This window comes from Mya arenaria, chromosome 11 (genome assembly GCF_026914265.1).
Source record: "Mya arenaria isolate MELC-2E11 chromosome 11, ASM2691426v1".
NCBI classification, from domain to species: Eukaryota; Metazoa; Mollusca; class Bivalvia; order Myida; family Myidae; genus Mya; species Mya arenaria.
In genome coordinates this window covers 29,217,112-29,230,907 of record NC_069132.1, presented here as the reverse complement: position 1 = coordinate 29,230,907, position 13,796 = coordinate 29,217,112, and the positions used below count along the sequence as shown (strand labels likewise).

Sequence of the window (13,796 nt, the reverse complement as noted above, 5' to 3'; positions counted from 1 at the left end):
GGGTGCGATCAACAGCTTTTCATGTTTGATAAAGGGACATAACTAAACAAAAAACGGAGTCATGAGTTGTATGATGTTACAAATTACATGATCACATTACAAAGCTTAAACAATATTTTTGTCATGATATTTTTATATTTTAAGTATTTGGGCATTCTCAATATATAGATGAGCTCCTCAAAATGTTTTCCTTAAAAGAAGCGATAGTTATTATCAATATTACTTTAACTAATGGATGAAAGTGATTCCTTATATACTTAAAATCTTGCCAAGCCCTATACAGCCGCCTCAGGCACCATATTGGGCTAGAAGCATTTTCTATGAGACTATTACAGCACGGACATAAATCTTTCAGAGTCATAAAAACCTATAACGGCAATGATAAGAGCAAACTGTCTCTTAAAACGGACAGAATATCCACTAATGAAGATCTACTTGGTAACTTAAAATCTTCACATGTGTTAAACAATCTTGCTGTAAGCACCTCCTTTTCAAACAAATATTTTCATTCCAGGTGGTGAGTGTAGGGGGGGGATGCATGGGATTTACACCCTCAGTGCCCCAAACGTGTTCCCAGTTTGAAACACATTACATTTTGTGACATTGATGCAGTGCAATATTAATGTATTGTTACGATGTTCTCATTATAATAACCAACAATGAGAATAAATAATGGATTTGAATTTTATGCTGAACATTATCAGTACCTACACGACAAAAGGTGTCAAGAATCGTTTCTGGAATAGTATTTAAAGCAATTGTATCATATGTTGAATAATAAATAAGTCTATAGAGAGTGAAATGTGCAATGACTTGCACAATTTTATTTAACATATTACTTGACAACACAATGCATGATAAATGATAAATGTTTCCTAAAATTGATTTACAATCTGCACAATATTTCACACTGACAGTTTTTCACTCAGCAAACTGTATTTATTATTTAACAGAATTTAAAAAATGTTGCAGAATTCTTTCACAAAAATGAAAATTAATCCCAAGAGATTGGAGCAGAATTAATATGTGCATATAATTTATCTTCCATTTCTAATGCCTTCTATGGTTTTATTGGCAAAATATTTTTTGCTCATTGTTAAAACTAAACTTATGAAAAAACGATGTACATGTCACCAATCAGAAGTGTCCATTAATTTTGACCTATTTACCCCAAAACTACAACAGGTCATCTACTGACCATTTCTAAGGTGCATACAAGTTTGAAGACTCTACAACAGGTCATCTACTGACCATTTCTAAGGTGCATACAAGTTTGAAGACTCTACAACAGGTCATCTACTGACCATTTCTAAGGTGCATACAAGTTTGAAGACTCTACAACAGGTCATCTACTGACCATTTCTAAGGTGCATACAAGTTTGAAGACTCTACAACAGGTCATCTACTGACCATTTCTAAGGTGCATACAAGTTTGAAGACTCTACAACAGGTCATCTACTGACCATTTCTAAGGTGCATACAAGTTTGAAGACTCTACAACAGGTCATCTACTGACCATTTCTAAGGTGCATACAAGTTTGAAGACTCTACAACAGGTCATCTACTGACCATTTCTAAGGTGCATACAAGTTTGAAGACTCTACAACAGGTCATCTACTGACCATTTCTAAGGTGCATACAAGTTTGAAGACTCTACAACAGGTCATCTACTGACCATTTCTAAGGTGCATACAAGTTTGAAGACTCTACAACAGGTCATCTACTGACCATTTCTAAGGTGCATACAAGTTTGAAGACTCTACAACAGGTCATCTACTGACCATTTCTAAGGTGCATACAAGTTTGAAGACTCTACAACAGGTCATCTACTGACCATTTCTAAGGTGCATACAAGTTTGAAGACTCTACAACAGGTCATCTACTGACCATTTCTAAGGTGCATACAAGTTTGAAGACTCTACAACAGGTCATCTACTGACCATTTCTAAGGTGCATACAAGTTTGAAGACTCTACAACAGGTCATCTACTGACCATTTCTAAGGTGCATACAAGTTTGAAGACTCTACAACAGGTCATCTACTGACCATTTCTAAGGTGCATACAAGTTTGAAGACTCTACAACAGGTCATCTACTGACCATTTCTAAGGTGCATACAAGTTTGAAGACTCTACAACAGGTCATCTACTGACCATTTCTAAGGTGCATACAAGTTTGAAGACTCTACAACAGGTCATCTACTGACCATTTCTAAGGTGCATACAAGTTTGAAGACTCTACAACAGGTCATCTACTGACCATTTCTAAGGTGCATACAAGTTTGAAGACTCTACAACAGGTCATCTACTGACCATTTCTAAGGTGCATACAAGTTTGAAGACTCTACAACAGGTCATCTACTGACCATTTCTAAGGTGCATACAAGTTTGAAGACTCTACAACAGGTCATCTACTGACCATTTCTAAGGTGCATACAAGTTTGAAGACTCTACAACAGGTCATCTACTGACCATTTCTAAGGTGCATACAAGTTTGAAGACTCTACAACAGATCATCTACTGACCATTTCTAAGGTGCATACAAGTTTGAAGACTCTACAACAGGTCATCTACTGACCATTTCTAAGGTGCATACAAGTTTGAAGACTCTACAACAGGTCATCTACTGACCATTTCTAAGGTGCATACAAGTTTGAAGACTCTACAACAGGTCATCTACTGACCATTTCTAAGGTGCATACAAGTTTGAAGACTCTACAACAGGTCATCTACTGACCATTTCTAAGGTGCATACAAGTTTGAAGACTCTACAACAGGTCATCTACTGACCATTTCTAAGGTGCATACAAGTTTGAAGACTCTACAACAGGTCATCTACTGACCATTTCTAAGGTGCATACAAGTTTGAAGACTCTACAACAGGTCATCTACTGACCATTTCTAAGGTGCATACAAGTTTGAAGACTCTACAACAGGTCATCTACTGACCATTTCTAAGGTGCATACAAGTTTGAAGACTCTACAACAGGTCATCTACTGACCATTTCTAAGGTGCATACAAGTTTGAAGACTCTACAACAGGTCATCTACTGACCATTTCTAAGGTGCATACAAGTTTGAAGACTCTACAACAGGTCATCTACTGACCATTTCTAAGGTGCATACAAGTTTGAAGACTCTACAACAGGTCATCTACTGACCATTTCTAAGGTGCATACAAGTTTGAAGACTCTACAACAGATCATCTACTGACCATTTCTAAGGTGCATACAAGTTTGAAGACTCTACAACAGGTCATCTACTGACCATTTCTAAGGTGCATACAAGTTTGAAGACTCTACAACAGGTCATCTACTGACCATTTCTAAGGTGCATACAAGTTTGAAGACTCTACAACAGGTCATCTACTGACCATTTCTAAGGTGCATACAAGTTTGAAGACTCTACAACAGGTCATCTACTGACCATTTCTAAGGTGCATACAAGTTTGAAGACTCTACAACAGGTCATCTACTGACCATTTCTAAGGTGCATACAAGTTTGAAGACTCTACAACAGGTCATCTACTGACCATTTCTAAGGTGCATACAAGTTTGAAGACTCTACAACAAGTTGTTCAAAAGTTTCTGATTGCAAAAGAAAATGTGATGAAGACGAAGATGCCAGACAAAGTTATCCCCTCACAAAGGCATTACAAACGTGACAGTCCAGAACATGACATGACATCATCTAGGGACAGTCCAGAACATGACAACAACAAGTGACAGTCCAGAACATGACAACAACAAGTGACAGTCCAGAACATGACAACAACAAGTGACAGTCCAGAACATGACATGACATCATCTAGGGACAGTCCAGAACATGACAACAACAAGTGACAGTCAAGAACATCATCATGACATTACAAATAAAGACAGTCCAGAATATGACATGACAAAAATAAGTGACAGACAAGAACATGACATGACAACAACAAGTGAAAATCCAGAACATGACATGACAACAACAATAAGTGACAGACCAGAACATGACACAACAAGTGACAGACCAGAATGTGACATGACAACAACAAGTGACAGCCCAGAACATGACACAACAACAACAACAACAAGTGACAGACCAGAACATGACACAACAACAACAAGTGAAAGTCCAGAACATGACACAACAACATCGACAAGTGACAGACCAGAACATAACACAACAACAACAACAAGTGACATACCAGAACATGACACAACAACAACAACAACAAGTGACAGACCAGAACATGACACAACAACAACAACAACAAGTGACAGACCATAACATGACACAACAACAACAACAACAACAACAAGTGACAGACCAGAACATGACATGACAACAACAAGTGACAGACCAGAACATGACATGACAACAACAAGTGACAGACCAGAACGTGACATGACAACAACAAGTGACAGCCCAGAACATGACACAACAACAACAATAAGTGACAGACCAGAACATGACACAACAACAACAACAACAACAACAAGCGACAGTCCAGAACATGACACAACAACAACAACAACAACAACAACAACAAGTGACAGACCAGAACATGACACAGCAACAACAACAAGTGACATCCCAGAACATGAAAACAACAACAACAACAAGTGACAGACCAGAACATGACACAACAACAACAACAAGTGACATCCCAGAACATGACACAACAACAACAACAAGTGACAGACCAGAACATGACAACAACAAGTGACAGACCAGAACATGACACAACAACAACAACAAGTGACATCCCAGAACATGACACAACAACAACAACAAGTGACAGACCAGAACATGACACAACAACAACAACAACAAGTGACAGACCAGAACATGACATGACAACAACGAGTGACAGACCAGAACGTTACATGACAACAACAAGTGACAGCCCAGAACATGACACAACAACAACAGCAACAAGTGACAGACCGGAACATGACACAACAACAACAACAAGTGACAGACCAGAACATGACACAACAACAACAACAACAACAACAACAAGTGACAGACCAGAACATGACACAACAACAAGTGACAGACCAGAACATGAAAACAACAACTGACAGTCCAGAACATGACATTACAAATAAAGACAGCCCAGAAGGTGACATGATGACAAGAAGTAAAGACAGTCAAGTACAAGACATGATGACAAGAAGTAAAGACAGTATAGACTTATGACATGAAGGCAGTAATCTTTGAAACACTTTAAAAACTTGTGTGTAGATCCTAAGTCACAATGTCAAAATTTCATGATCACATAGAGGGCTGGACTTCAAGAGGTTCTGAGCGACATTGAATAAAGAAGCTGACAGAACATGTAGGCTTTCAGCGCTCCACATTTATATAATCGACCAAAACTGGGTCAGTTGTCGGGGAAATTTCCCAGCATCGATGTCAACTCCAAAGAAATTCCTAGAGAAATATCAGCTAAATTGCGTCAATTGAACAGTAAATATTGAATGAGACAAGAAACTCTGCCTGTGTTGACACAACTAGCCAAATCTGCTTTAGGTTGTGAATCGTGGTTTTAAGACTGCATTTTATCTTTTCGTGCTCCATTCTTCCTCTAGAGAATGACAATGCTGGAATGTCCATGACTTTTAATACGCTGATAATAATGCTTATTACAATCATATCGAGATTTAAATTCTCACATAGGATGAAACATCATTGTACCAATGCGAAGATATTGTATTTGTCCAGCGATTTACAGATTTTCAGGAGTTTAAAGTGCTATCATTTACTGAACACATTGATAAGAGGCGCTAATACAAACTTTCAATTTAAAAGTATATTAAGCAACTATGTGTATACTGAAAAGATATACATCAAACTTCTACAATATTAAAAAAAAAGATGTTCATCTTCAAATGTATCTTTTGGATTGAGAGCCTCAAGTCTAGTGGTATGTATGTCCATGTACCTCCTACCCAAGAGGTCATCACAGCCCATCCAGAGGCACAATCTCATGGACTCTCATCTTGTTTCTGTCCAAGAAATGGACTTGAGCATGCTTTAATTTAGCCTTCATATCACAAGCCAGCTAATTGTTTTAAGTAAAAACTAATTACTAAATGTATCTAATCTTTAATCCAACCAGTACAAGTCATTATAAGCATTTGAAAGTCAAAAACATAATGACTGAAATTCGATACAACATCAAACCAAGGGGTGAATATAAAGAGAAACCTTTGCATACTTTTGATGCCAAATCATTAAAAACTGATACAGTTGTAAAACTGGTTTGCAAAGCTCATTTCTGTCACATTAATTCGTTTACATTTTGTCCACGATCTTATCACTATTCTGTCATTTAGATATTTGATGATAGAAGAGATATTATAGTAATGAACGACCTGTTAGAATACGTTCTCGTGTTTCTATTTACTTATCGTAATATGTCTCTCACAGAATTAGAGTCCCATTGGAATATGTAAATCTGAATACAATACGTACAGTTTCCGTTTTTGACACATTGACTGAAAACGCAAGGAAAGAGATTTGACTATTCTAAAAATCTTGGTCAAACTTGAAGTATCCGATGTTCAAATAATATTTTTGTTTTAGCATGCAATAAGCCATTGTTAAATTTTAAGCCACAGTAAAATACACAAAATTGTTAACCAGTTAATCATACCAAAAGAAAATTGGCTGTTGCTTTTATCGTAAGCTTTGTAAACGATTGAATCAGATTCTTTCCCGCGATTCTATTGGCTGAGACATGAGAGCAAACACTAACTCATTTTTTTCGATAAGTGTTCTCATTCCCTTTCTTTTACGAAGCTAACTATAAGGTGATGTTTAAAGCCATAATTCATGCCTTCACATAGACAAAATACTTCCATTTTTTATTCCAATATAATTTTCATGTACACTTACCTCGGTTTGTGAATCAGAATTAGTTCTTATTCCCACCGTACTTGAAGTCAAAGTCATTACATAACCTGTGATTTCACCAGTCTTCCCAATAATGTTAATCACTTGTGACAGCTTAATTACTAGCAATTACGGCCCTTGCTAATCTAACAACTTGATTAGATGTCCAACACCAATGCTGTGAAGGAAATATTAAAATAATCCAGTATTAATCTTAAGGAATGTGCACCAGATTAAATCCATTATATATTATCCAATTATTACGCAATCCATAAACAACTTCCTAGCAAATTCCTTCAAGTGTTCCTTATAAAAGTAATCCCGAAATAGAAATCAACCATATCTTTTAATGCTATTTTAAATTCAAAATAAATCCTTATCACAATATAACACCAAAAGTGCTTATTCTAAAAATCACAAGAAAAACAACAAAATGATATCATTAAGTCATTCACAATAAGATTAGTTGACACCTAAACAGAAGAAATTTCCAATCTGTTCCCAAAAGGATAACACTTGATGTCTTCTGTTATTCCAGAAGCAAGCTGCCGATTTTAAATATTTGCACTAAAGCTTTGAGACCACTTTCACAAATACGCCTAATCCGCTTATTGTTCTGTCTCTGGTCATAATGTCCAGCCAGTGGTATTGTTTGACAATTTTTCTCACGACTATGCATGCAGTGGAGACATATCCAGAATAAGACTTGTGACTTATCACTGTATTACATACCCACTTTGTTTGCGAACCATACCTGGTTAGAATACTATTCCGATATTTATCATCAAAGTCCCTGCCGGAATGTTGAAAGTGAAGATTAGTACCTTTAGGTTACTGTGTAAATAACGGCATCTCTTGTACTGCTTAGACAACAACCAGAGGAACATCTCACCCTGTTTGCTTTTCCAAACTTTATCTTGTTTTATCTATCTTCAGATCTTCACAATTAAACAATCTCTAGCCAGTGATCTATTTAACCAAGGAACATCCCTCCATGTCTGCATTCTGAACATGCATTTAGATTTAAAATGCCAGAAAAATTTCACTTACAATAAAAAAACAGTCTTAAATCCAGCTACAGAGAATTTGCAAAAGTGTCAAATAAATAATACCTTAATTTTTATTGAATTTTTCGAGCGTGACCCTTCCAAGCTGAGGGTTAATTTGATCTATCACAATAATTACAAGTCAATTTATAAATTTCAAGGAATTAAGGCCAGATTATGATATAGGTAACTTATCAGCAATTAATCAGCTCGTCAAATGCTGTAACACTTGTGTATCAATCTCTGAACGTAATGAAAAGAAAATTAATGCTGAGTCAGTGACAATAATCAGCATTAACACCCAGATTCGATACAAGTCTTTTCGATTTCTGATAAGCCTTTGACACAATGATCCAAAATTTATCAAACCATGATAAATGGTCATTTCCATTACTATGGGATAAAATTAAATGACCATCGGTCAGTTTTAAAGCTTTAAAAGCTCACAGCTGCAAAGCCGCGTAATTCCATAATTAAATAGGTAACTTACAGAGAAGAATAACAGAACAGTCCAGGGGACTTGTCTCTTACATACCATAAAGGGTTTTGATGCATAAATTACATTCTAGGGCAGTAAAATGATGTTGATGTTTCATTGTTTAATCTATCATTATACTGCCTCCATGACTTGGTGGTTAAACCGTCTGCCTACAGAGCAGGAGGTTGAAGGTTAGAGCCTTACTAGGGGCTTGTTCTGATATGGCCTGTTCAGCTGACCGTCTGCAGTTAGTTAAATAATCGGTGCTGATTGCCTTCAAGGATAGGAAAGTGTAGTATTAAAAGGTGTCTCACAAGTCCGGGGGACTGAACATGGTCCTTACCTCAGAAGGTGATACTTTAATAATCAAAGAATTTACTTACTTTACTTTAATACTAGTAATAATGCTTTGAAGATTTTCTTGTTAACTTTTTCTAGATGGAATAGAGCAAAATTTGAAGAATATAGCTGTTTTTGCATTTGCCAGACCTCGATCATTATAAAGTTTGTTGATCAACTATACTATTCATTTTTGGCTGTTTACTTTGCCAAACAAAATAAAATGTCATTAGACTTATACAGCTGATATGGCTTCCGCCCATTCTGATCTCAATTACTACATTAATTTATTACGCTGATTTAGCTTAGGTGCAAGAACATTTTGGTCCTTCATCTTACTCAGAGACTTTCTTCTATCGTTTCTGTGCAAAATAGACATCTAGTCCTCTCTATTACAAGAAGCAAATTTAAAGGACTAAAATAGCAGTAATATGAGCGAGCAATATTTCCACCCAATTGTTTGTCTTGAGTAGAATCCAACAAAATATTTTGCCCATATTGTTTAGCCTATGTCTTGAATTGTTTATCTTTAATAACACCCCTGTCAAATCGCTGAATGATGGGCAGCTTCTTTTTCCCCTCAAAATTACTGAGCTAGATTTACTGAACAGATTTTACTTATCCTATTGTAAAATTGAAAGAACATGCAATGGTTCATATTCTCATAATTCCTGAGTCTCAATCCTCCTCTGCAATGTATTTTCTGGCAGTCATTAAAAACTCTTTTGAGTTTGAGTCCTAAAAAGCTAATATCCCTATGTTAAATCACTACGTTAAATCCCCCCCCCTCCACAATGTTTTTTTATTAACATCATTTTACTCATATCAATGTCAATTATTCATTTTAGTATTCACAATTTAATACTCGATTTAAGCTAAGTATGTAATTAGAGTCAAAAGAGCGTCCACGATCTTAATATTTGCAAATTCTGTCGAAAATAAATCACAACGAGCCATTCATATCACTGATACAGTAGCAAATAGGTTTTGAAGGGTTAACAACCTTCGATATATAACCAGCTAACAATCTATTGTTAACAATCTACATCCCTCTACTATAATAACAGGCTATGAAAAATGACAAATTCTTGTGTCTATTAAAAAAATCGCATTAAAATTCACGTGTCAGTCGCATTCTTTTCAATGACAAAATTTTAAACCTGAGATAACATAATGAGACGAAGATGTGAATAGCTAACAAAATATGCATTGTCCGTACTGTATACATTTCACTTAGTGTAATAATTCGGTATTTAGCCCGACAGATCGATCAACAGGTTTCAAACTGTGAACCCACAGTGTCAAAAAATGAGTGATAGAATACCTATTCGGCGTATAAAGTTTAATAAACAAAGTCTATAATGTACAAACAATGTTGGCACCTTCAATCCTGCGATGGTGGTATCAAAATTATTCCATGAATATGAAATTTAAAAAGATGATACAATTACACATTAGTCTGATATCTTGCAATGATCTATGAAAGAACGTTAGCTTTAAAAGCCATCAAGCATTGAAACTAACGGCCCTAAATATCGGCATAACAGTTTTTGAAACTCCAAAAGCCTGAGACGAGTCATTAATAAGGATTAAAGTTGAAACATTTCTCCACTTAAACTGTAGCATCGTGAAGATATATCCATTTGATATTCGACCTTTTTCAAGGACTAAAGGAAACACTTTTTGACCAAAACCCTCTCCATCCTCATACGATTTCATTCATAAACAGGAAATTGTAGAAAAATTCTCACCAACTTCAATTCGATGGTCTTTCGATAGATTCTACTCTTGCGCCCTGACAATCAAAAACTTTAAATGCATCACAAATTGTACAGCTTCTTTCACAAGATTTTTTTTTTACCTTAGACAGTTAATTTCCCCCTTACTAAAAAGCTGATTTGTTTGGTTGATTTACAACTAAGTTTAAATATCTAAGTTTACAGAGAAAGCTTTATAAAATCAAATCTGAATATGAATACAGGTACATCTCCGCGATGTATTTTATTAACTTATATCTATATTTTATATCTATCAGGAGAGGTTAAGATTAAAACAAGGGTCATAACTCCTGCAGGAATAGCATTGTATAGCTGTTAATTCAACTTTGTCTAGATATTATGCCAATAAACATTGTGGCCAAGTTTGGTTAAGATTCAATGAGAAATGCACAACGGTTATATATAGCAGACATATAAGTGTGACGCTACAGATGACCCATCACAGTGAATGACACAATGACACCAGACAACATGATGATGATGTGGATGACTACAATGATGCCAGACAACATGATGATGATGATGATGATGTGGATGACAACAATGATGCCAGACAACATGATGATGATGTGGATGAAGGCAATGATGCCAGACAACATGATGATGATGTGGATGACGGCAATGATGCCAGACAACATGATGATGATGTGGATGACGACAATGATGCCAGACAACATGATTATGATGTGGATGACGACAATGATGCAAGACAACATGATGATGATGTGGATGACAACAATGATGCAAGACAACATGATGATGATGTGGATGACGACAATGATGCCAGACAACATGATTATGATGTGGATGACGACAATGATGCCAGACAACATGATGATGATGTGGATGTGGATGACTACAATGATGCAAGACAACATGATGATGATGTGGATGACGACAATGACGTATGACAAAATGATGATGATGTGGATGACAACAATGATGCAAGACAACATAATGATGATGTGGATGACGACAATGATGCAATACAACATGATGATGATGATGTGGATGACGACAATGATGCAATACAACATGATGATGATGATGATGTGGATGACGACAATGATGCCAGACAACATGATGATGATGTGGATGACAACAATGATGCAAGACAACATAATGATGATGTGGATGACGACAATGATGCCAGACAACATGATGATGATGTGGATGATGACAATGATGCAAGACAACATGATGATGATGTGGATGACGACAATGATGCAAGACAACATGATGATGATGTGGATGACGACAATGATGCAAGACAACATAATGATGATGATGTGGATGACTACAATGATGCAATACAACATGATGATGATAATGTGGATGACGACAATGATGCAAGACAACATGATGATGATGTGGATGACAACAATGATGCCAGACAACATGATGATGATGTGGATGACAACAATGATGCAAGACAACATAATGATCATGTGGATGACAACAATGATGCAAGACAACATGATGATGATGTGGATGACAACAATGATGCCAGAAAACATGATGATGATGATGATGATGATGATGATGATGATGATGATGATGATGATGATGATGATGATGATGATGATGATGATGTGGATGACAACAATGATGCAAGACAACATGATGATGATGTGGATGACAACAATGATGCCAGACAACAGGCTAATGATGATGATGATGATCTACGCAGAGGACTCAACATGTTCAATCTACAGGTAGCAAGAAAAACAAAATAAGTATCTCAAAACTAAACTATAGTCAACAAAAACATTTTGCGATTTTGTGAAATTCACCAAATGTTCAAGATTGAAATTGTTTTGTATAAAGACAAGGAGATTTAAGCTTGATGTCTTCAGCCCTCAACAGATATCATAAAATCCAAACCAAACAGGAGTATATGTTTATGGCCTATGAAATATTCCATTAAAATGCAAATAGTGTGTCAAAAAAGCTGGTATGATCAACATAAAGTTGTCAATTTATCAATGTTATTAGTTCTTTTACTCTCACAAGGTAATTATCATTTCAAATTTAACATAATAATCTGAGATTCCTTTTTGTTTTCTGGCCAAGAAGTAGCCATTAATTCAACTGAACAACCATTAAACTCTCGATAAAACGCTCTTAAAACAAACTTTCTAAAATTATTTTCAAGATGAGAGCCAAGTTAAGCAAATTAATGGCAAAATTCAGACAATCCTCTCTAAAAATGGAGTCAGTTTCATAAAAGGCAAATATTAATATAATGTTTACTGGCAGTATATTCAGACAAACCAATCAAATTCAGAAAACATATTTCATATTGTCATTATAATGTCTGACATAAAAATAAAAAACACTTTTCTGGCTTTAAGGAACAAACTGAAGTATTGTTTTTAGTTAATTTCAGTGAAACATGCTCCTGTATGTCACCATAATTTGATGAACTTAATTTTGTGCTGATTATTGCTGGTTTGGACACAAGAAAGGGAAAATCAGACAAGAACAGATTGATGGGCCAATGGAAAAGGCCACTATAGATTGCCTTGTTGGAAAGAATAAAAACATAAGCATTGAAAAACTAGAGATTGCTTTTTTGAAAAAGCGCATGTCTCCCCCATTGTGTTGTCGTAGGTGAGAAATAATCAATGATGGATCCCAAAATCAATAGGGGCCATCAACTAGTCATGACTAACTGGCATACCAAGTATGAAGTTCCTGGGTGTAAACGTTCTTGAGTTATTGAGCAGAAACCGGTTCTTCACCTCAAGGTCAGTGACCTTGACCTTTGACCAACTGATTGCAAAATCAACTAGACATCATGACCAACCTCACTTCAAAGTTTGGTGAACCTAGATCAAAGCATTCTCCTGATATTGCACGGAAATATTTTTTTACATTAGAGGTCACAGCGACGTTGACCTTTGACCTTGTGACCCCCCAAAATATAGGAGTTTTCTAAACCTCATGATCAACCTCCCTACCAAGTTTGGTGAACCTAGGTCAAACCATTCTCAAGATATTGAGCGGAAATGTTTTTTACATTGGGGGTCGCCGCGACCTTGACCTTTGACCTAGTGACCCCAAAAACAATAGGGATCTTCTACACCTCATGACCAACCTCCCTACCAAGTTTGGTGAACCTAGGTCAAACCGTTCTCAAGATTTTGAGCAGAAATGTTTTTTATATTGGGGGTCGCCGCGACCTTGACCTTTGACCTAGTGACCTCAAAAACAATAGGGATCCTCTACACCTCACGACCAACCTCCCTACCAAGTTTGGTGAACCTAGG

At 36.2% G+C, this 13,796-nt stretch overlaps 1 protein-coding gene across 3 annotated transcripts in view; it reads right to left on the bottom strand.

Annotated features, from left to right (window-relative positions):
- Positions 1 to 13,796, bottom strand: part of LOC128209327 (kinesin-like protein KIF26B) — a 150,832-nt gene that overhangs the window by 84,826 nt on the left and 52,210 nt on the right. Inside the window, exon 1 of one of the 3 annotated variants that reach the window (XM_052913317.1) lies at positions 6,887 to 6,988. The exons of the other annotated variants lie outside the window; for them this stretch is intronic. Within the exon in view, the coding sequence (XP_052769277.1) occupies positions 6,887 to 6,943 (57 nt within the window). The 5' untranslated portion in view covers positions 6,944 to 6,988. Of the gene's footprint in view, positions 1 to 6,886; positions 6,989 to 13,796 lie in introns of those variants that run through there. 3 annotated transcript variants of the gene reach the window in all.